The sequence below is a fragment of the Amblyraja radiata genome, chromosome 2 (assembly GCF_010909765.2).
Source record: "Amblyraja radiata isolate CabotCenter1 chromosome 2, sAmbRad1.1.pri, whole genome shotgun sequence".
Lineage (NCBI taxonomy): Eukaryota > Metazoa > Chordata > Chondrichthyes > Rajiformes > Rajidae > Amblyraja > Amblyraja radiata.
Genome location: NC_045957.1, coordinates 19,882,044 through 19,907,219, shown reverse-complemented (window position 1 = coordinate 19,907,219; position 25,176 = coordinate 19,882,044). Strand labels below are relative to the sequence as shown.

Sequence of the window (25,176 nt, the reverse complement as noted above, 5' to 3'; positions counted from 1 at the left end):
GGTAGCAAACGTAACCCCACTTTTTAAGAAGGGAGGGAGAGAGAAAACGGGGAATTACAGACCAGTTAGTCTAACATCGGTAGTGGGGAAACTGCTAGAGTCAGTTATTAAAGATGGGATAGCAGCACATTTGGAAAGTGGTGAAATCATTGGACAAAGTCAGCATGGATTTACAAAAGGTAAATCATGTCTGACGAATCTTATAGAATTTTTCGAGGATGTAACTAGTAGCGTGGATAGGGGAGAACCAGTGGATGTGGTGTATCTGGACTTCCAGAAGGCTTTCGACAAGGTCCCACATAAGAGATTAGTTTACAAACTTAAAGCACACGGCATTGGGGGTTCAGTATTGATGTGGATAGAGAACTGGCTGGCAAACAGGAAGCAAAGAGTAGGAGTAAACGGGTCCTTTTCACAATGGCAGGCAGTGACTAGTGGGGTACCGCAAGGCTCAGTGCTGGGACCCCAGCTATTTACAATATATATTAATGATCTGGATGAGGGAATTGATGGCAATATCTCCAAGTTTGCGGATGACACTAAGCTGGGGGGCAGTGTTAGCTGTGAGGAGGATGCTAGGAGACTGCAAGGTGACTTGGATAGGCTGGGTGAGTGGGCAAATGTTTGGCAGATGCAGTATAATGTGGATAAATGTGAGGTTCTCCATTTTGGTGGCAAAAACAGGAAAGCAGACTATTATCTAAATGGTGGCCGACTAGGAAAAGGGGAGATGCAGCGAGACCTGGGTGTCATGGTACACCAGTCATTGAAAGTGGGCATGCAGGTGCAGCAGGCAGTGAAGAAAGCGAATGGTATGTTAGCTTTCATAGCAAAAGGATTTGAGTACAGGAGCAGGGAGGTTCTACTGCAGTTGCACAGGGTCTTGGTGAGACCACACCTGGAGTATTGCGTACAGTTTTGGTCTCCAAATCTGAGGAAGGACATTATTGCCATAGAGGGAGTGCAGAGAAGGTTCACCAGACTGATTCCTGGGATGTCAGGACTGTCTTATGAAGAAAGACTGGATAGACTTGGTTTATACTCTCTAGAATTTAGGAGATTGAGAGGGGATCTTATAGAAACTTACAAAATTCTTAAGGGGTTGGACAGGCTAGATGCAGGAAGATTGCTCCCGATGTTGGGGAAGTCCAGGACAAGGGATCACAGCTTAAGGATAAGGGGGAAATCCTTTAAAACCGAGATGAGAAGAACTTTTTTCACACAGAGAGTGGTGAATCTCTGGAACTCCCTGCCACAGAGGGTAGTCGAGGCCAGTTCATTGGCTATATTTAAGAGGGAGTTAGATGTGGCCCTTGTGGCTAAGGGGATCAGAGGGTATGGAGAGAAGGCAGGTACGGGATACTGAGTTGGATGATCAGCCATGATCATATTGAATGGCGGTGCAGGCTCGAAGGGCCGAATGGCCTACTCCTGCACCTAATTTCTATGTTTCTATGTTTCTATGTCAGTTTATTGTAGTTATGTCTAGTTACCTTTAATTATTATCTGCCTGTGTTAATGTGGGTGGGATTTTATATGTAGACTGGGGCGTGTTTTTGGCTAGAGGATTCTGGCGCAGACTCTCAAATGATTAGTTTTAGTTTTGATGGAAAGTTATGAGTTATTTCATTGTTTTGTATTACTACAATAAAGAAGCTGTAAAGAAGTTAAGTCTGACACACTGTGACTTTATTGAGTATTTAATAAAGGCACATGTGAAGCACGTCCCAGTACTGACTGCATCTAGTCTTCAGGCATACTGGAACCAAGGGAGGAGCAAGGGGAAGATATCACAGTTATACTGAGATGACTAAGGCGTGGTTAGTGGTATTGAGGTGGCTACATTATAGGTTGCATGCATAAACCATCTACATCCTTTCCCTTAGAAATCTAAAATTGAAGTTATAACAGTGGCAGTGTGATTATACAACACATGCAAATTTAAGCGAAATCACCGTAGCGGACAGGAGGTTTGACAACCCGACCCGAGCGTGTGCGTATAGCACCATCACCCTCCCCACCAGATAGAAGAGGAGGCGGAGCAGCAGCAGCCGGGAAGGAGGAAGCAGGCGGAGACCCAACCGGGAGTGCGGGAGGTGACCCAGCCGGCACGGGTGATTCAGGAGGAGGAGAAGGAGGAGAAGGAGAACGAGCAGGGGATGAAATCATCTGCCCGAAACCAGGAAGCACAGAAGGAGGAGAACGCGGCAAGTGAACTGACCGGGGCATGCAGGGAGCTGTGGGGTAATTAGTAATGACAGGCTTGAAGCGCAACGGAGGAGCGTAAGGATCCGCAGGAGGAGGCTGCGGCTCGTTAACGGCCAACAGGTGCTGGCGGCTCCGACGGTAGACAGTTCCATCAAAGTCCACCAGGTAAGATCTCGGGAAGTCGTCCACACCAACAACGGTTGCGAGTCGGGAGAATCCGGTGGCTGTCTGCATGCGGACGACCTGGCCAGGCAGTAGTGGTGAGAGCGTGCGGCAGGACTTGTCGTGAGAGCGGCGCTGTACCTCATGCTTGTGAGCAATCCGTTGCTGGACGGCAGCAGGCTGGAAGACCTTGGGCACCAGGGATTGTTGGGCGATCGGCATCGGTGGGCGAAGCACGCGGGACATCAGACGCTGGGCAGGGAATCGCATGGTAGGGTCCCGTGAGATGTTGCGAAGGTTGAGTAGACCCAGGTAGAAGTCACCATTGGAGAGACGAGACTGCTCGAGCAAATTCTTGGCACTGCAGACAGCTCGCTCGGCCAGGCCGTTGCTCTGCGGGTATTCGGGGCTGCTGGTATAGTGAGTGAAGTTCCACTTCACAGCGAAAGCCTGGAATTCTGCGCTGGTGAACTGACGGCCGTTGTCGGTCTGTAAGCGGACCGGGGAACCGAAGGTAGCAAAGTGTCTGCGCAGCTTACTGATAACCATTCCAGAGGTGATAGCAGGGAGAAGGTCCACCTCGAACCAGTTGGAGTATGAATCAACCAAAGGTAGTGCTTGCCTCGCCATTCGAATATGTCAGCAGCCAGCGAGGTCCAGGGCATGGCAGGCGCAGGCTGCTGCAGAAGTGGCTGGCGCTGCTGATGTGGGGCCAGGGTGTTGCAATCAGGACAGGAGGCTACTCGGGCTTTAATGTACTTGGCCATGCCGGGCCAATAGTATTGTTCTTGGGCATGTGAGACGGTGGCATCGGCTCCGGGATGCCCCATGTGGGCAGCGTTGTGGCACAAGTCTTATAGGGAGGCAGGGACGACCACCTTGTGACCCTTGATGATGATACCGTCCCGGAGCACAAGCTTGTCGCGGACCAGAAACAAAGGGTGGGCACCCGCAGGCAGCGAGGTGCGTCTGCTGGGCCAACCCCGCTGGATGACAGCTGCGAGCTGTTGCAGGTCGGGGTCGTTGGCGGTGTGCTCAACCAGGCACTGCAGCTGCTTAGAGGGAACAAAGTTGACATTGAGTACCTGCAGATCCTCCTGCTCGTAGGGGTGCCTGTCACAGGAGGACCGGGGGGCCCGGGACAGCGCGTCGGCCACATGCATCTCGGTGCCCCTCTTGTACACGATCAGAAATTCGAACCACTGGAGCTGTAGCATCATGCGCTGGAGTCTGGCTGGAGCGATGTGGATGGGCTTATTGAGGATGGTCACCAAGGGTTGATGATCCGTCTCGACGGTGAACCTGGTACCGAAAAGGAAGTCCTTGAACTTGGAGCAGGCGAATACAACCGCAAGAAGCTCCTTCTCGATTTGTGCATAGCGCTGCTCAGTGTCTGTCATGGTACGCGAGGCATAAGAAATGGGCTGCAGCGAGCCGTCATCATGGAGTTGCAGGCAGGCAGCACCGAGTCCGAAGCAGGAAGCATCACACGTAACTACAATCGGACGTTGCAGATCGAAAAACTTGAGAGTCGGTGTGCTGATCAGCTTTGTTTTGAGAAGGTCGAAAGCCTGCTGGTGTTGGGGAAACCAGGACCAGGCAATGTCTTTTTTTCGTCAGTTGCCTCAGGGGTGCGCTCAACTCGCTGAGGTCGGGGATGAACTTTCCCAAGTAGTTGACCATGCCCAGGAAGCGCTGCAGGCTGGTCACGTCAGTCGGGGCAGGCAGCTCGGAGATAGCGTTGGTCTTCTGCGGATCAGGTTTCAGCCCGTGGGCTGTGAAGATGTGGCCAACATAGGATACTTCAGCTACACGGAACTTGCACTTTGACAGGTTGAGTTTTAAGTTGATCTGGCGAGCGCGGTCTAGAATTCGTCGGAGGTTGTGGTCATGCTCAGCTGCATCTTTCCCGTAAACCAGGATGTCATCCACGATAATGGCACACGGCAGGCCAGCAAACAGTTGCTCCATGGAGCGTTGAAACACTTCGCTAGCAGAGTTGATGCCGAACGGCATCCGCAAAAATTTGAATCTTCCGAAGGGGGTACCAAGAGTGGTTAAGTCTGAGGAGTGTTTGTCTAAAGGTATTTGCCAGAATGAGCTGGCATCAAGGACAGAGAACACCGTGGCCTGACCGACCTGGGCAGCAATGTCTTCTACAGTCCTCATGGGATAATGAGGACGTCTTATTGCTAGATTTAAGTCTTTGGGGTTGATGCACACCCGTATCTCGTTCTTACCCTTCTTCATGGTGGCGACCATGGTGGAGACCCAGTCGGTGGGTTCGCTGACAGCTTCAAGCACTCCCATGGCAACCATGTTCTTCAGCATTGCTTCGACCTTGCCCTTCATGGCAAACGACACCCTGTGCGGGGCACGGACCACTGGTACAACCGACGGGTCAGTTGCGATCTTGTACACAAGGGGCAGCTTACCCAGTTCATCATCGAATAGGTCAGGGTATTCAGAGAGTGGATTCAGCATCACCCGCACTTCGTGGATAGTACGGTCAAAGGACACCAGCCCGAGATCCTGACACGCCTGATTGCTCAACAGAGTCACACAGTCGCAGTCAAGAATGAAGAACGACAGGTGTCGCGAAGATTTCTTCAGCACACAGTGGAAGGTGGCCCTCCCGACAGGTTTCAGCTCCTCTCCCCCATAAGCATGCAATGTGGAGCGATCAGCAGTTAACAGCTCATTATTTCTAATCTTCCTGAACAGGGATGTTGACATAACATTCACCTTCGCCCCCGTGTCTAGCTTAGCAGTAAAGGATTTGTTGTTGACAGTGACTAGTACAGAAGGATCGGGAATGCGAGATTGATTATGAAGGAGAGAATAAACACTGGCATCTCCCATGGAAGTACTGGGCTCAGAGTCGAGGGCAGTGTCGACAGAAGACTGGGAACCGAATTCGTTATCAACTTGTTGTAGGTCGTTTAAAACTTGTCTGGGAGCTGGAGGAACGTTCCCACGGGAGCGACAGGCAGCTGAGAAATGGTTCATCTTCTTACAGAAATTACAAGCTTTACCAAATGCTGGACACTGCGACTGCATAGAGTGGACATAATTACAGTTGGGGCACTTCTTGACAAGCGGGACCCGAGCGGCATAAGTCAGCCGCGGTGCAGGGCGAACGTTGTCTTGCTTGCGACGGGGCATAGCAACACCAGTCAGATTAATAGCCCGATTGTCAGATCCCCTCTGCCCATGTAGCGGGGCAACCACCTCAGCTAGTCTGCATGCATGCATAGCTTCAGTCAGGGTGAAATCCGGTTTTCGCAGCAGCTCTGCTCGTAACTTCTGATCTAGCATGCCAGTGACTAAAATATCTCTAGTGAGCTGATCACACATGTTCTCGAAACGGCACCGCTGAGCAAGGTAGCGCAGGTCAGCGATAAAACATTCAACAGGCTCATCAGGCTGCTGTTTCCTTGTAAAGAATCTAGCCTGCTCCAATATACGGTTGGAGGGCAAGTCACAAATCTCCGCAAACTTGCGTAAGAGACATACAGGGTCGTTGGCAGACTCCGCCGGCTCGACGACCTGGTCGTTGTCATCCAGGACCGCTGGATTGTAGGTGAAAGTCTGAGCAGCTCGCTTCATAGCATCGGGACCGGCAAGGTTCAGCAGGAGTGAGGCTTTGACCACATCAGGGTCATTTCGGTGCACGATGTTGATGAAGTGGTTGTAGTCCATCACGAAAGTAGCCCATCGCTCCGCAATGTCAGCGTCAAAGACAAGGGGAGAGGGCTTGCGGCACGAAAATGCCATGGCAAGGAGGGAATTAAACACTAGTAAAATTAGGAGCAAATAAAACCCGGTAAACATGAGGTGTGCGTTTAACTTGCTGACACCATGTAAAGAAGTTAAGTCTGACACACTGTGACTTTACTGAGTATTTAATAAAGGCACATGTGAAGCACGTCCCAGTACTGACTGCATCTAGTCTTCAGGCGTACTGGAACCAAGGGAGGAGCAAGGGGAAGATATCACAGTTATACTGAGATGACTAAGGCATGGTTAGTGGTATTGAGGTAGCTACATTATAGGTTGCATGCATAAACCATCTACAGAAGCTATTAATCAAGAGACTACTTCTGGTAGATTCATCTTTGCTGTTTCAAATATGTCGTGGAGTGCGTGAGACTACTTTTCTAATCATACCCGACAAATTAGTGGCTATCAAAATTGGATTTTGAGAAGTTGTAAAAACCGCCGCTACATCATGTAATCTTTTGAATGCTGGCGTACTCTTTAATATAATTTACCAATGTACCACCAGCTAGGTTTTTGGTCCTTCATAGTTTCCATGATTTTTAGAATGAAACATCTGGTTTCAGATTGAACAACATCCATTTTGAACTATGTAAAATCATAATTTCTTACCGCCTCTCTGTAATAAGATTATAAATAAACTTATTGCATAGCATCGGATTTAAACCTGTTTGTATCATAGTTCGTTTCACAACATACTGATCTAGATATCCATCTTGGATGCATTCCAGAAAATGACCCTTTATGTGATAGTACTAATTTGATTTGTCTGATTAACTTTAATCCTCCACTTTAATCCTGTTATGTGCTCCTTGAATTTCTCATTTGTACTTTGTTGTACATCACAACTTCTTTGCTGAACTCTGTAAGCAATTGTATCAATGTTTTCTTCCCCTCCTCCCCCACCATCAAGTTTAGTTTAGAGATACAGCGCAGGAACAGACCCTTCGGCCCACTGAGTCAGCAATCCGTCAGCAACCAGCAATCCGCGAGTTGTTGCTTAGTTCCACTGTAAGAATTTTTCAGTCATACTTGTTTCTCCCCAACCCTACATTCTGTCGAAAGAAGGCTTTCGACTCGAAACATCACCAATCCATGTTCTCTAGCAGCTCTCCGCTGAGTTATTCCAGCATTTTCTCTTTCCTTAGTAAATCAGCTTGTTTCTACATTGTAGTATGTGGCTTGTGGAGCAATCCTGCTATTATGACTTTCTAAAGTCCTACTTTTAAAACTTTCCCAGTTCCCTGAGAAACTTGCAAGTTCACATTCCTTTTTATCTGCATTACAGATACCAAAGTGGACCACAACTTCTGGTTCTTCACCCTACCACTTTAGAGTGTTCTGTAGGCATTCAGTAGGATCCTTGACTTTGGGTCCTGGGAGGCCATGTACAATTCTGGAATCACATTTACAGCTGCAGAAACTTCTGTGCATGTATTATTTAATCTCTATTTCGATGTTCTCTCTTTTCTGTACAGCTTAGCCACTTTTATCTTCTCATTTGTGAGGAGCCGAAACTGAAAAGCTGTACTTCTTCTTCTTCTTCTTGCGTAGGACAACTTTAGGCTGTTTTATAAGATCTTATTTGATGTGCATGCCTGGTTGATTGCATTCGCCGAAACAGGGGGGACCACGTGAAGGTTGCAATCTCCCACCCCGAAAAGCTGTTGAGCAAGATGGACTCCTTTACTGATGGACTACCTACCTCCTCCAAGCCTTGCTGGTGCTCATTCATTCCCGCCCTGTCCACTCAGTATGAAATTGTAGTCTAACGATCTCCCTAAATGGGAATGGGCAGGTTATTGAACAACGATGAGATAGTGTACAGGGAGGAGATAAAGAGTTTGCTAACACATCAAGTCATGTGACGAGTTTATTCGTCACATACACATACGAGATGTGCAGTGAAATGAAAAGTGGCAATGCTCGCGGACTTTGTGCAAAAAGACAAACAAACAAACAACCAAACAAACTACAAACAGAATGGAACAGAATTACATATTATTTTACATATTAAATATTGTGGGCGGAAGGAAAAAGGGAAAAAAACAGCAATTAAAAAAATTAATTAAAAAAAGCAGTAGAGTGGTACAGTAAAAGTTAGTCCCTGGTGAGATAGGAGTTTACAGTCCTAATGGCCTCTGGGAAGAAACTCCTTCTCAACCTCTCCGTTCTCACAGCATGGCAACAAAGGCGTTTGCCTGACCGTAGCAGCTGGAACAGTCCGTTGCAGGGGTGGAAGAGGTCTCCCATGATTTTATTGGCTCTGGAGTTGCACCTCCTGATGTATAGTTCCTGCAGGGGGGCGAGTGAAGTTCCCAAAGTGCGTTCGGCCGAACGCACTACTCTCTGCAGAGCCTTCTTGTCCTGGGCAGAGCAGTTTCCAAACCAGATTGTAATATTTCCAGACAAGATGCTTTCCACAGCCGCTGAGTAGAAGCACTGGAGGATCCTCGGAGACACTCTGAATTTCCTCAATTGCCTGAGGTGGTAAAGGCGCTGCCTTGCCTTACTCACGAGTGCTGCGGCGTGTGATGTTCATGTCATATCCTCAGAGATGTGGACTCCCAGATATTGTCAAGACACCAAGATGAATGAGGTAGTTATTGACTTCAGAAAACAGGGTGATTTACACACATCAGTCTACATTAATGGTGCTAAATTGGAGGTGGGAGCTTCAAGTTCTTGGACGTATTTTCCTGGTCTAACCACATTGATGCTACATTCAAGAAAGCGCATCGTGCCTCTACTTCCTCAGAAGGCTAATGAAGTTCAGCACATCTCCAACAACATGTACCAATTTGTGCAGATGCATGCCAGCAGAATGTATCACAGCTTGCTATGCCAAATACATTGCGCAAGACTGCAAGAAATTGTAGAAAGTTGCAGATGCAGCCCAGTCTATCAGACAATCCCCCTCCCTTCCCACCACCCCCCAAATGACCACATCGACACTTCATGCAGCCATGGGAAAGTAGCCAACTTTTTCCCATTCGGGTTATTCCCTCTTCTCCCCTCTGCAGTTGGGCAGAAGATACAAAAGCTTCAAAGTGCATATCAATAGATTCAGAAGCTGCTTCTTCCCCACTGTTATCAGACTACTGAACAAATCTCTCACAAGGTGAGGGTGTATTCTTAATCTCCCAATCCTACCTCATTGCAGCCTTTGCACTTTTTTGAATCTGCACTTTCTCTACAGGTGTAACACTAATGTTGCAACACCACGTGCAGCAAGTAATGCAACACTATATTCTGCATAAAATTGGACTTTGAAATAGTTGTTTCGGGTTGACAACATTTCATCATAAGTAAGGATTGCTCGAAGTAAAGAGGGTTTTAAAATGTTGAGAAAGTTGGAGGATACAGAAAGGAAAGTGTGATGGTGTGGAAGGTTGGAAAGATTAAATGATGGATCCAGTGAAAGAGGCTGTTAGTAGCTAATTAGAGTTGAATCTGCAGGTGATGTCAATGGGAAAAGTGTGGAAAATGGCAGCAGAAAAAGGCGGGGAAAAATAACCAAATACTGGAAATTAGATTCAAAGGTGAAAATGTTGATTCACTGAAATTACTGAACTATATGTTAAATCCAGTTGGGTAATATGTCCCATTAGAAGATAAGGTAGTGTTCCCTAAAGCTGCATCTTATTTATTAGGAACAGCACAGGAGACCACAGGCAGCGTAGTTTGGAGAGTTACAGTGACTGGCAATAGCAAATGCACAAACATGCTAGAAATTGAGGTGTTCTGCACAGTGAGAGATGTCATTAAGGAGTCCGCAAAAATTGCAGCTACTTTTATTATGCGCAGTTAAACAGACATTTTTCACCATCCAAGGTGGATCACAGAGATGCAGAAAGTGCTGAGAGTGGCATCGATACAATTCTTCTGGCAAATTATTGTAAAAATGTTCTCAACTAATGAAATGAAATAAAATTTGTTCTAATTAAAGCCGTCTAGTGTAGAATTCATTGTGGAAATTCATTAGTGGAAAATATAACTAACTGAATTGGCCAGCAGTAGAATATATTTTTAATTCTTGGGGCAGAGGGATAATTCAGACAATTTAATGATATTGTAATTATCTCTGTGAAGCATGTAATTTAACTTCTATAATTTTTCATTGTACTAAAGGAAGAACTGAGGGAGTTGAGAGAAAATCCCACTGACCCTCAAGCAGAACAAGAAATTATTAACAGCATTGAAGAAATCTATTTCAGCAATGATTCATTTGATGTTGTGGAGCACGAACTGAAGGTAATCATTCAAATAAATACATTTATTATATAAATAGACTTGAAAGTAATATGTATTTCACTTGCTGAAGGATGTTAAATACTTTTCAAAATATGACTAACTTATTTGTGAGCTACATTGATGGATTAGCTTCTCGCAATCAATGCATATTATCATTAGATTTCATTATCTTTGTAACATAGGTTGAAGAAATTGCATGAGATGTTAGATCAGAGATGCTGCAATATGCTTTTGTTTGCTTGTATTTCAAATATTTGTTGCTATTTTAAAAAGCCGTCTCCTCCAGAACATCAAAGAGATACCATTGATGTTATATCAAATCCTCTCAAAGTAATTTTGCTGAAAATAATTTCTTTAGACTAATCTACAATAACAGGAGATTGCTGCACTATGTATTGATCTCTGTGTATTGCTTTACTAAAGCAATGAACATGTTTTAATGTTTACTCTTGCCTCCCCATAGAAACTCCCATCTGTTCTCAATCTTCACGACCTAGAAGAGTATAGAGATAAGCTAAAACAGCAGCAAGCAGTTGTGAGTATATTTATCTTGTATATTAATTAGTTACGGTAAAACTAGATATGTGGTCATGCAACGGGTTGTAAAGGGGCTGTCCCACTGCGGCCACCTAATTAGCGAGTTTAGGAGAGTTTGAAAAAGTGTCATGTAGAAGACCTCTTTCGATTATGTAGAAGACCTCCTTCGACTATGTTGAAGACTAGCTTCGACTAGCTTCGGGAAAATTGGACACCGAATAGTGGAGAGTGAAGACTATCTCCTTCGACCTCCCTTCGACTATGTTGAAGACTATCTACGACTACCTTTGATTACCTTTGACTACCCTCGATTACCTACGAATAACATGCCGACCTACTTTGACTAAGCCTACGAGTAAAAAAAATAGATTTTTTTCCATGGCGACTTTTTTTTACTCGCGGGCATTTTTCCGCATGTTGAAAAATACGCCGTGACCTAGGTGAGGCCTCGAGTACGAGGGGACTACTCTCAAGCATGAAGGAGAGTTACAAAGACCCCCTAGGACCTCGTGTCGACCATGCTGCGAGTACGAGTCAAGGGCAAACTCTTCTAAACTCGCCAATTAGGACGCCGCAGTGGGACAGCCCCGAAGTGTCATCTTGATCACCATTCTACTTGTCCTTAAAGCAAAGTATTCTACAAAAAAGGTGACAGCCTTTTTTTAGAATTAAATTGAAGGCACAGTTTCACTGCAACTTTACTGAGCCAATCCATTCTCGTTATGGTGGATTAACTAATTTTCTTGTAGCAAACAAGATGAGCAAGTCAGAGTACTTTTTATTACTTGTTTTGTATATACAAAATAAATGTTGAAGTTTTGGAAATCAACACGTTGAAACTATATTGCTCAATAATATGATTCCTCTTTGGGAGTTTACTATTTTTTTTCCAATCATAACAAAGGATTTCCTTTGCTAATGTAATTTACCTTCTGTAGTTGTGGAGCAGTTCTACACTTTTTGCAATGCCGTCAAATAACTTTCATGTGTTAGAAATAATTTTAAAGATTGTACCATTAAATGTTATTGTAACCAATGGGAGGCACTTTACCGCTGCAAATTATCAGGCTCTGTTCTGGAGCATGACACAAAGCTGGAGTAACTCAGCAGGTCAGACAGTATCTCTGGAGAAAAGGAATAGGTGACGTTTCGGGTTAAGACCCTTCCGAAGAAGAAGGGTCTCGCCCTGAAACGTCACCTATTCCTTTTCTCCAGAGATCTCCAGCTTTTTGTGCCTATCTTTGGTTTAAACCAGCATCTGCAGTTCCTTCCTACACACTCTGTTCTGGAGCATGTTGTATTACTAAAATATTTTGAGGTTTACTGCTAGTAAATTCTTAAATTTATGGACCAAATTTGTGTTTAGTTTATTCACTGTTTTTCCTATTAACATAAATAACTCAAATGAAAGTGCAGAAGATGTGTTTGGAGTGCATAATTTAATTGAGTTAACTGCAGACTTAATTTGTTTTCTTTATTTTCCTAGTTTATATTAATGGCACTGCTTATCTGGAAACTGAAATATAAATCGGGCAACATGGATTAGTAATTTTTTCATAACTAAGTACTTAAATTTTACAATTAAAGTATTTTATGAAAAACCGCATTAATTCTTTCATTTTATACTATGACATGTATCTATAACAATATGCATTTCTCTACAGGTGTCAAAGAAAGTAGCAGATTTAATCCTTGAGAAGCAAGCTGCATACGTGAAGGTAAAAGATTGTGAAATCATGGATGAATAATCAAATTTAATTAAACCAAAACCACCTTCAGGCAAATACTGAACAAAATCAATAATATGATTCTTATATTTGAAATTAAAAATCGACCATTTTACTGGTTTTGGACATTCTTGTAAAAATTTCATTATGTCAGTTTAGAACTGTGCCGAATAATTTGTTTTACAATATTTATTCTTGTCAAGTGTGGCTATATTAAAATAAGATAACTAATTTATAAAAGGTGATTTTTGTTGAAAATGATAATAGAGGTACAAGAGGAGGGCATATGGCCCCTTGAGTTTACTCAGCCATGATTGAGCAGAATTATTTTTTCCTGACTCTATTATAATCCATGATTCCCTTGTCATTGAAAATTCAACCTGATTCATCCCTAAATATGCTTAATGACACAACATTTCAGGGTAGAAAATTACAAAGGTTTGCAATTGTGTTAAAGAAAAATGCTTTTATGCTCTCATCCATTGTCCATTCAGAATGTTACTTTTTTCAGTAAAATCACCTTTTATTCTCTTGAACAGAAGAAAGGTGCCCCTTAATCTTATTTCTTCACATTGAGTTTGCAACATGCTGAGTGAAACTAATGTCACCTGGATTTAAAAAAAAAAAAAAATGTACTGGTAACACTAATGTCATTTACAATTATTTGTAATTTCAAGGGCAAGGGACCTACTTTAAAAATAGTTAGATGTTCAGTAGTAATGATATGTATTAACATTTATTCTTCTAGGAGCTAGAAAGAGTTACATCACTACAAACTAATCTTCAATTGGCAGCTGTCATTTGTACAAATGCCAGAAGGTAAGAGATGATAGTTTTCTGGAAGCATCATGTTTGCTAACATTTCTGTAATAATTCTTGAGCAAATTTTGATGATTATTTTGTAATGGGTCTTCAAATTGTCAAAACATTTCAAAATATAACTTGTGTATTGGGACATGGTATATAAGTGAAAATAAATTAAAAGCCTTTGTTATAAAATGAAATTAATGTCAATGATGTGAGCATCATGATAACTCTATAAATAAGTTCATGAAATAGAAGAATCAAGGCAGTGGCAAATGTAATAGGCATACACAATGCTGCCTAAGATTGCATCAAGTTATCCCAAAGATTTTTGCAGGCAGAATATGTTTAAAGTGGAATGGCTGGAACTTGAGAAATTGCAGCAAGAAAGCCCAAAATAAGTACTTTTGTCTGGACCAAGTATTTGTGTGGATGAGGAAGGGTTTATTATTAGGGATCCTGATCACGGAACTAGGGGAAAAGTTATGCTACTGCAGCACACTTCACTTTTAATCAAGCTGATGTCCTTGTAAATCAGATGATTAGAGATGGAGATGGATTTTAAAACAATAAAATTGAGAGGATGAAGTTTAGGTTGGGGAGATTTAAATAGGAAAGTTGGATCCATAGTGCAAAGCAGTTTAACAGTAATAAAACATATGGCAAAATAATGGTGCAAATAGAAACACATAGATTGAACCTAAAAACGTTTACAAAAAAACATGATTGCGTGTTGACCAGTGTTGATAATTAAATACCCCAGTATATTTTCCATTTGGGACACAAAATAGAAAGAAAGAGTGAGTGGTGGTGATGCCCTGCCTTTATAGGATAACCTGAGGGCAGCAGTGAATAACGATTCTGCACTTGGAAAGCAGTAAAGTGAATGAAAATGTAACAACTTCAGTTGCTGGAAATCTGCAATAAAAACAAAAAATGTTCGGGAAAAACTGCATGGGTTGGGCAGCAACCTGGAAAGAGAAATGGAATTAATGTTGTGGATCAAAATTGAAGAGAAGTTAAGAGAAGATGAAGAGAAACTGAAAAGTTTGCAGCCCCTCCCACCAACAGCAACAACACAATTAAGTGAGAAGAAATTAACGACAACTCGTGTTAAATATAATATTTGCGAACCAACGTTTTCAAAAAAAGAAGTTAGGCTGTGACTTTGAAGCACTTTTTTTTAAATAACCAAAATATGGATAAAGGTGGAGGTTGTCCATCTCGTCAGGGTAAATTGTCCCTGACAATTCGGCGAGGGTACGTAAAATTAAAAAGCTAAATGCGTGGCTCAAAGACTGGTGTGGGAATAATGGGTTTGGTTTCTTGGGCCACTGGCACCAGTACTGGGACAGGGGGGATCTGTTCTGTAAGGACGGACTTCACCTGAACGGTGCTGGGACTGGGGTCCTGGCAAATCATATAACTAGGGCAGTAGAGAGGTCTTTAAACTAAGTAGCGGGGGGGAGGTATCAAGGGGGGTAATAACGGCAGGGGTAGAGGAAATAGAGCAGGGTATCAGTGGGGAAGCGGAAATTCAAAATGTGACAGGAGACAGAATTTGTGAAGATAAAGATCTAGATGTAAAAGGGGCAAAAACGGAAAGGAAGGGTAGTAAAAATCATCTGAAAGTGCTTTATCTAAATGCACGGAGTATTCGTAATAAGATAAATGAATTAACGGTGCAATTAAGTATATATAGTTATGATATCGTGGCCATTACGGAGACATGGCTGCAAGGAGATCAGGACTGGGAGTTAAATATAGAGGGGTACTCGACAATTAGGAAAGATAGACAGGAAAGAAAGGGAGGAGGGGTGGCCCTTTTAATAAGGGAGGGAATAACGGCAATAGAGAGGAAGGATATTGCGTTGAAGGATCAGGATAGTGAAACAGCTTGGGTACAGATAGAGAATAATAAGGGGAAAAAAACACTAGTGGGTGTAATTTATAGACCTCCAAATAGCTGTGACGCTGTTAGTCAGAACATAAATCTGCAAATAGTTGACGCATGTAAAAAGGGAACTGCTGTAATCATGGGGGACTTCAATTTTCATATTAATTGGGCAAACCAAACTGGGCAGGGTAGACTAGAGGAAGAGTTTATAGAATGTATTAGAGACGGGTTCCTAGAACAGTATGTCACCGAACCGACAAGGGGGGAGGCAATCTTGGATCTGGTCCTGTGTAATGAAGCAGGATTAATTAAAAATGTCATAGTTAGGGACTCGTTGGGAACAAGTGACCACAATATGGTCGAATTCCATATTCAAATAGAAGGGGAGCAGGTTGAAACTCAGGCTAGGGTGCTTAGTCTAAATAAGGGGGATTATGAAGGTATGAGGACTGAGCTGATCAAAGTTGACTGGGATAGCAGACTCAAGAATAAGACGGTACATGAGCAGTGGTGTACGTTTAAGGGTATACTGTATAACCTTCAAGAAAAATTTATTCCTATGAAGAAAAAAAGGGGTAAGGGTAAGAACAGTCAGCCATGGCTCAGTAAAACTATAAAGGATAGTATTCGGCTGAAGGCAAGGGCATATAAGGTAGCCAGAGATAGTGGGAGGGTAGAGGATTGGGAAGCATTTAAAGGTCAGCAAAAAATAACTAAGAGATTAATTAAGACGGGGAAAATAGACTATGAAAGGAATTTAGCGAACAACATAAAAACTAATAGTAAGAGTTTTTATAGCTATATAAAAAGAAAAAGGGTGGCTAAGGTGAACGTTGGTCCATTGGAGGGTGAGACTGGAGAGTTGTTGGTGGGGAACATGGAAATGGCAAAGGCATTAAACGAGTATTTTGTATCAGTCTTCACCATAGAAGACACAAAAAATATTCCAACGCTGGATAAACAGGGGGCGGTAGGAATGGAGGAGCTAAATACTATTAAGATCACCAAGGAGGTGGTATTAGGGAAATTAATGAGACTGAAGGAGGATAAATCCCCTGGGCCTGATGGATTACATCCAAGGGTCTTGAGGGAGATAGCGGTGGGGATTGTGGATGCATTGGTGATAATTTTCCAAAACTCCCTGGAGGCAGGAACGGTCCCAGTGGATTGGAAAATGGCCAATGTAACACCTATATTTAAAAAAGGAAGTAAACAGAAGGCGGGTAACTATAGACCGGTTAGTCTAACATCGGTGGTGGGTAAAATGTTAGAGACAATTATTAAAGAAACACTAACGGGGCACTTGGATAAACATGACTTCATCGGACAGAACCAGCATGGTTTTGTGAAGGGGAAGTCCTGTTTAACGAATCTGCTCGAATTCTTTGAGGAAGTAACAACCCGGGTGGATAAAGGGGAACCGGTGGATGTGGTATACTTGGACTTCCAAAAGGCTTTTGACAAGGTGCCACATAAGAGACTATTGCTAAAAATAAAAAATTATGGGATTGGGGGTAATATATTAGCATGGGTAGAGGATTGGCTAACAAATAGGAAGCAGAGAGTGGGGATAAATGGTTCATACTCGGGATGGCAACCGGTAACTAGCGGGGTTCCGCAAGGGTCGGTGCTGGGACCCCAGTTGTTCACAATTTATATAAATGATTTGGAGGAGGGAACCAAGTGTAATATATCAAAATTTGCGGACGATACAAAAATGGGAGGAAAAGTAGGGGATGAGGAGGATAGGAAGAGTCTGCAAAAGGATATAGATAAGCTAGGTGAGTGGGCAACAACTTGGCAGATGAAATTTAATACTAATAAATGTGAAGTCATTCACTTTGGGGAAAAAAAATGATAGGGCAAGTTATTTTCTAAATGAGGAGGAGCTGCGTTGTAATGCAACGCAAAGGGATCTAGGGGTATTAGTACATGAATCACTAAAAGTTAGTATGCAGGTGCAGCAAGCAATCAGGAAGGCCAATGGAGTTTTGGCCTTTATTGCTAGGGGGATTGAGTATAAAAACACGGAGGTCTTGCTGCAGCTGTACACAGTATTAGTGAGACCACATTTGGAATACTGTGTACAGTTCTGGGGTCCATACTTAAGAAAGGATGTACTAGCCCTGGAGGCAGTGCAGCGAAGGTTTACAAGATTAATTCCTGCAATGAGGGGATTGACATATGAGGAAAGGTTAAGTAGGCTGGAACTCTACTCTTTGGAGTTTAGAAGAATGAGAGGCGATCTCATTGAAACATATAAGATCGTGAGGGGCCTTGATCGGGTGGATGCACCGAGGATGTTCCCAATGATCGGGGAAACTAGAACTAGGGGACATAGTTGCAGAATAAGGGGGGGCTCTTTTAAAACTGAGATGAGGAAGAACTTCTTCACCCAGAGGGTGGTTAATTTATGGAATTCACTGCCCCAGGGAGCAGTGGAAGCAGAAACTTTAAATATATTTAAGACTAAAATAGATGTTTTTTTAGCTGCCAAGGGGATAAGGGGCTACGGGGAGAGGGCAGGGATATGGACCTAGGTATGGTTAGTATAGTAAGACCTGAGTGATCTCCTGGACAAGTGTCGATCGCCTGGATTGGGGTCGGAGAGGAATTTCCCGGATTTTTTTCCCGAATTGGACCTGGGTTTTTATCCGGTTTTTTGCCTCCCCCAGGAGATCGCGAGGTTCTTGGGGTGGAGAGGGGTGATAGCGGTATAAAGGGGAGGGTAGTGTCTTGTGTTCTGTGTCTTGTGTCTACTGTTTGTGGGTAAGTGTGTCTGTTTAGTGTTCAGCCATGAGCGAATGGCGGTGCGGGCTCGACGGACCTGGTGGTCTACTCTCGCACCTACTTTCTATGTTTCTATGTTTCTATGATGGACCTCTGACAAAGGTTGCCAGGGTAAATGAGCAAGAAATATTTTTAAATTTAAAAAAAAAAAATAAATAGCAAAGACAAATAGTAGTGTGGAGTAGAGAGTTTGGAGACCTACAATTTTCAGTTCTTCATCTTGCGAATGAAACATAAACCAAAGGAATAGTTAGATCTCAAGCCCGGTTGTTGTCTCTGCATCAATGTCTGCCAGGCCCTGAGCTCCATTTGGTGGGTGGTAGAGCGGGCTCCCAGAGATGACATGGTTGGCTGTCTGTTCGGCTCTGCATTCACAGGCTGGACTCTGGCGGAGTCCCCATCTCCACATGCTGACATTGAAACGCCCAACTCTAGCTCATGTTGGATTTACACTGCCCATTATTAATGTTTGATTTTATGCTAAGCATCTCGGGTGATGTTACTCATTATGATTTTCAATGTGGTTTTAAGAAAATAAAATGATTAAATCTAATTTCTATAAATTGGAAGGCAGGATAAAGGGAAACCCAGTGGCTGTTTTAAATCTGGATTGTCAAAAGGCTATTGGTAAAGAACCACCTAAAAGGTGTTGAATGCAATAAGGGTACATTGAACATAGAATGCTACAGCAGAGGAACAGGCCTTTCAGCCCAGTGTCTGATATTGTGACTTCACCACACCTATTTGTGTGCACATAATCTATATCCCTCCATTCTCTGTGTATCCATGAGCTTATCCAAAAGTCTCTTAAATGCCACTATTGGAATCATCTATTTGCATGGCAAGAGATTCAAGTATTTATAGATTCTCTATTGAAGCGTTACTCCTGGCATACAGCCAGGAGCAGACTGGAACTTGAGCTGTTCACAACCTGGATTGAAAAGCAAAGATTAATGTATCCCTTTTTGCTGATATATAAACCCGGCAGAGAAAGTAAGCTCCAAGGACACAGAATCTACAAAATTTCAAGAACCTAGTAATCTATTTAAATTATACACATGCCAATTACTGTTTGGTTAAAGCTTTGTTTGGATATTATTTTTGATTCTGCCATTGCTTCAAGCTTTCTCTAATCACTTTTGTTGCGGCTTCCCTGCTTGGAACATGCTGCGCATCTATCACTGCATATTCTTGTTATGAATTCACCTGATCTGCATATATTCACTTATTCTATGCACCACATTTCATGGATGTCCTTTCACACCTAGATCTTTATGTTTCTTAAAAGTTTGAAATTTATTTTGATCACGCTTGTGGCTGCCTAACCTGCTTTATTTCCCTTGTATTTCAGTGAAGTATTTTGGTATATTTTGATATGGTAAATACTCAATATACAGTAGACATTCATTAAAAAAGACTGTTAGACTGGCAGATTTTCTGGACTATTGGATATTACTCGTATTAATATCCCAACATCCTTGATTCACATTTTTACATGTATCATGGTAGCATAATCAATTGTCTAGCAAACCAGGTGAGTTTAAAGGGACTGCAGGAAACGCAACCCAGAGTTTAAAAGGATTAATGGATGCAGGCTCTGGTGAGTTTACAGGGACCATGGGAACCAGGGCTGTGTTTGAAAGGAAAGTGGGAACCAAGGTTTTAATATGTTTAAAGGGAACATGCGAAAGAGAACCAGATGAGGGAACCAGTGAGCCATGTGTATTTTCAACTCTCTGGGTTAATCAAAGTTTTACGAATTACCGAAATCCAAACTTTTTCAAGATTTTCAAAATGTTGTAAATTCATGTACTTGACTGTCTAGTTAAAACTGATTTGACATTTGTCTTTACAGGCAGTTAAATATTGCAAAGGAAGGATTCACACAAGCTAGCCTGGGGCTACTTGCTAATCAAAGAAAAAGACAGCTGCTGATTGGACTGCTGAAGTCTTTGCGCACAATTAAAACACTGGTATGCACATTTTATATTTAATTGCTGTTTTAATACTTTCATGTTAAAATAAATGCTTTTGATTAACCTTTTATTTTGTGTTTTTATAGCAAAGAACTGACGTACGCTTAAGTGAGATGTTAGAGGTAAGCAATCAACATTCATCAGATTGTGCAAAACTAATTAGTACGTACCAGATTTCACATTCCACTTAAATCCTTAATTTCTCTTAATTTTGTCAACTTAATCCTATATTCCTTTCTTCTGTATCTGCATATCTCCTTGCATGGGATTTCGCCCCCAATCCAAACTTTACTCCTAAAGGTAAAAGAGTTTCTTCTGAAATTTCTTTTTGAGAGCTTGACCCTTAAGGCCAGCATTTCCTGTCAATCGTGAGTTACTGATGCGCTCCAATGAGGTTTGAACGTTCTTTTGTTGATCACTAGTGTCATCTTACTTTAAAATTAGTTTAAGTGAAGGCAATATCTGAATAGACATACAAGAAACTACGGACACTGGATTGTTGAGCAAAATGCAAAGTGCTGGAGTAATTCAGCAGAAGAAGGGTCCAAACCCGAAACATCACCAATTCATTCTCTTCACAGAAGCTGTCTGACCCATTGAGTTACTCCAGTCTGAAGAAGGGTTTCGGCCCGAAACGTCACCTATTTCCTTCGCTCCATAGATGCTGCTGCACCCGCTGAGTTTCTCCAGCATTTTTGTGTACCTTCGATTTTCCAGCATCTGCAGTTCCTTCTTGAACACGAGTTACTCCAGCACTTTGTTTTGCTTTTGAGTGGGGAATAATAAAGCCTGATAATGGCAGTGCATCAAATTTAGTCCACATGGATTTCTGAAAAGCTTTTGGCTTATTCTATATGCCAAAAAAGTAAAGGAAGAGTGCAAAGAGTGATATATATATAAAGGTCCTGTCCCACTGCGGGGACCTAATTTGCGAGTTTAGAAGAGTTTGCGCTCGACTCAAACTCGCAGCATGATCGACACCTGGTCATAGGAGGTCACTGTAACTCTCCTTCATGATCGTGAGAAGTTCCCGCATACTCAGTTTGGTCGAGGAAAAATTTACAGCATGCTGAAAACTTTTCCTTGAGTAAAAGTTGGTCAGCATGGTTCTTTTGAGCTTGTAGTGCAGTAGAGTGGGGTCACTATGTAATTATAGGCAGTCGAGATAGCCGTAGGCAATCTCCTTTGCTGACCAGGTATTTTAATTGGCTTATTGGAGTTTTCAGAATCAAGGAAAACTGACCGGTAATGTTAAATGCCCGCTAAATTTTATTAAAAGTTGTCTGGCTTCTTAAAAGTGTCTCCTCCCCTTCTCCTCCCCTTCTCCTCCCCTTCTCCTCCGCACCACTCCCCCCCCCCCCCCCACCTACGCGCTCTCTAAAAGACTTACCGTACACTGTGCCAGCCGTCTTACTTTCCTGTTCATCGCGGGTGTGAATTTCAGACAGCGCTTTCGTGTGTGTGTGTGTGTGTGTGTGTGTGTGCGTCTGTCTGTGTGTGTGTGTGTGTGTGTGTGTGTGTGTGTGTGTGTGTGTGTGTGTGTGTGTGTGTGTGTGTCACTTGCTAACAAGTTGCCTCAGTGGGACAGGCCCTTTAATGACCTACACATGAATGTAGATGGCTTGCTGAGTTATCGCAGATGGTGAGGAAGCCTGTCACTAGATACAGCGGCATATAGAACACCTGCAGAGATAATTGATATAATTTAATTGCCACACAACCAAGGTCGGTGGTATTTGGGTTGCCAGCAGCGGTACAGTAATAAAGAACACAACCACAATAAACATTTTACACAAACATCCACCACAGCATTCATCACTGTGGTGGAAGGCACAGAGCTTGGCCAGTCCTCCTCCATTTTCCCCCGTGGTCGGGACCTCCACCCTCCACAGCCGTTGCTGCGGGCGTCCAGATGGTAAGGGACAAAGTCAAAGTCAAGGTGAGTCCAGGATCGGCTCTTCCCAACCAGAGACCGCGGCTTCAGGCTGGTGTAGGCCGCAGGCCGGCGGTCAAAGTTTTAAAGTACCTGCCGTGCCGCAGCCGGAAGCACCGCAGTCTGCAGGGCGGCGGTCGAAGCTCCCCTCCAGGGGAGATTGTAAGTCCATACCGCACCCGCGGTAGAAGACGGCCGCGGGCCGGCGGTGGAAGCTTCTTCTTCCCCCCGGGTCCCCAACGTGAGATCCCGGGCTGTAGACGCCGCACCAGCTGGAGTTCTGCAGACTGCGGCTTCAGGCTGCCGGCTGCCGCGGGCCAGCGTAACAGAGCGCTCCCCTCCAGCGAGGTCTCACCCGCTCCGCGCCGAGAGTCCACGCTGCGCCCGCCGCTGAAGCTCCGGGCGCGTCTCCGGGAAAGTCCGCGCCGATCCTTGCTGTTAGGCCACGGGGGAGGCGACCTGAAAAAGTCGCCTCTCCATGGAAGAGGCGGCCGAAACGGTTTCCCCCTTACCCCCCCACACCACCCCCCACACATAACACACAAAGAAACATTAAAACTGACTTTTAAACATACTAAAAAAATAAAAAAAAGTTGAAAAAAGACGGACACGCTGCCGACAGGCTGCTGCCAGTGCAGCGCCCCCTACCGAATCATGAGCAGATGAGCAGAGAAATGGCAGATGGAGTTTAACCTGAGCAAGTACAGGGTCTTGCACTTTGGGAAGTTGAATGTAAGAAGAAAGTATACACTTAATGGAAAAATCCTTAACGGCATTAATGTTTAGAAGGATCCTGGAGTAAGTTCATAGCTCACTAAAGATGGCAGCACAAGTAAATAGGGTGGTAAAGAAAGCGTATGGTAAGCTTGCCTTCATTAGTAGGGCATTGAATATAAGAGTCAGGAAGTCGGGATGCAGCTCTTTAGGACGCAGCTATTTCTTCCTTAAAACTGACAGTAATGCTGTTCTATGCATGGATACGCACATTGACAACATTATCAAAAACTGAGGCATCCTTATTTTCAAGAATAATGAAATGCAATCTAATGATGCAAAGAGTAAATTGTAACTGATGCTAGAAATCTGAATTGACATTTACTAAATATGCCTGAATAGGATGATGAGGAATGGTGAATATATTGAAGGGTGAAACAGAAAGCCACATAGCATTTATCTTGCATGGTGGAGGGGAGAGAGTGGTCGTCTCTGATGAAAATAAAATGATTAGGATCAGGAAATTGTAATCTGTTGGTGGCTGCAAACTTTATAAAAATTGTAAAGATTGTATTGGAAGCAACAGAATTGGTGAGAAAAGATGTCGAGATTGGGGGAAAAAATATAATTATTTTGTGGCAATTATAGACTTGAGTCTGTTCCAAGGAAGAGACTCTTTTTTTGGCCAAATCCACATGACTAAAGTATTTCATCCTGGGAATAAATTTAATTAATATCTTCACCATTCTCTTTAATCTTAACTTTCTTCCAAAAGTATGGCACCAGGAACTACAGATTTTAGTAGATACAAAATGCAGGAGTAATAACGGGTCAAAAGGAATAGATGAAGTTTCAGGTCAAGAACCATCATCAGACTATGTTTTAGCACATTTTAGTAGTCGGAGAGACGTACAGCTTGGAGCCGAAGGCCCAACTTGTCCATACTGACTAAGTTGGCATGCTGGGCCTAATCCCATTTACCTGCATATCCCTCTAAACCTTTCTTATCCATACTGGAGTGCCATTGTTTATTATAGGTTCATCAGGACTTCATTGGTAATCTACTCTATACTTATTTCTAATGCCCAAGATTCCAAATGCATTTTAAACACCTTGTCAACCAACTTGCATTTTCAGGAAACAATGCTAACAAACCAAATCTGCCGGTTGTGCTCCTTTTCGAATCATATCCTCAAATATATATTGTTGCAGCTCATTCCTCCTACCAAAATGTAACATTTCATTAAAATATATCTTATCAGCCTCTCCAAATCAGCTTTAAGCCCTCCCCGTACTTCACACTGCCTCTAAATTTGCCATCTGCAAATTTGGGAAATGAGTGCAGTACACCCAAGCTAGAGCCATCTTTATTCTTTGACCTTCAGCTTTGATAATGCCTATTGGAGTCACAAAGCAGGGTAATGGTCCCTTTGGCCCAACGTGCACATACCAACCAAAATGCCCGTTCAATACTAGTCCCATATCCTTCTAAACCATGTACCTGTCCAAATGACTTTTAAATATTATTAAAGTACCTGCCTCAACGACCTTCACTGGTAGCTTGCTCCATGTACCCATCACCCTCTGGGTGAAAAAGTTGCCCCTCAGATTCCTATTAAATCTTTCTCCTCTCACCTTAAACCAATGTACTCTGGTTCTCTATTCTCCTACTCCAGTTAAAAGATTGCATTTACCCTTTCTATTCAAGTCTTGATTGTTAATATATCCGTAAGATCACCTATCAGCCTCCTGCGCTCCAGGAAATAAAGTCTTAGCCTGCCCAGCCTCTCCCCATAGCTCAGTTCCTCAAGTCCTGACAACATCCTTGTAAAGGATGTAACATTTTATCAAAAGACGTTTAGGATAGACGTTCTCCCTGGCACTTACAAGGTCGGACATAAAACAGTACAGCACAGGAACAGGCCCTCAGCACATAATCTCTGTGCCAAATATGATAACTAGGTAAACTAATCTCATTTATCTAATCTCATCTGGACATAATCCTTATCCCTCCATTTCCTGCACCATCAATAGAGGTCTAAAAGCCTCTAAAATGCCACTATCATATTTACCTCCACCATCACTCCTGCTTACCAGGAACTCACCAATTTTTGTGGTTAAATGTTGTGGCGCTGCCATGCATTTCCTTTAAACGTTGACCCTCTTACTTTAAATCTATTCTCTAGTCTTTTATATTTCCACCCTGGAGGAAAAAGGTTCTGACTGTCTACTCTATCTATACCTCTCAAAATGTTATATATTTTGATCCTGACTACAGGTGCTGCTGTACGGAGATTGTATGTTCTCCCTGTGAGCTGCGTGGGTTTACTCGGTTTCCTCCCACATTCCAAAATCTTACAGGTTTGTAGGTTAATTGTCCCTAGGGTGTAGGAT

At 43.1% G+C, this 25,176-nt stretch overlaps 1 protein-coding gene across 2 annotated transcripts in view; it reads left to right on the top strand.

Annotated features, from left to right (window-relative positions):
- vps50 (VPS50 subunit of EARP/GARPII complex) overlaps positions 1-25,176 on the top strand; it is a 138,808-nt gene that overhangs the window by 13,916 nt on the left and 99,716 nt on the right. For both annotated transcript variants that reach the window (XM_033042743.1, XM_033042751.1), the window contains 6 exons: positions 10,282-10,404; positions 10,868-10,939; positions 12,606-12,659; positions 13,417-13,487; positions 20,015-20,132; positions 20,222-20,257. In XM_033042743.1, the coding sequence (XP_032898634.1) occupies positions 10,282-10,404; positions 10,868-10,939; positions 12,606-12,659; positions 13,417-13,487; positions 20,015-20,132; positions 20,222-20,257 (474 nt within the window). The remainder of the gene's footprint in view (positions 1-10,281; positions 10,405-10,867; positions 10,940-12,605; positions 12,660-13,416; positions 13,488-20,014; positions 20,133-20,221; positions 20,258-25,176) is intronic.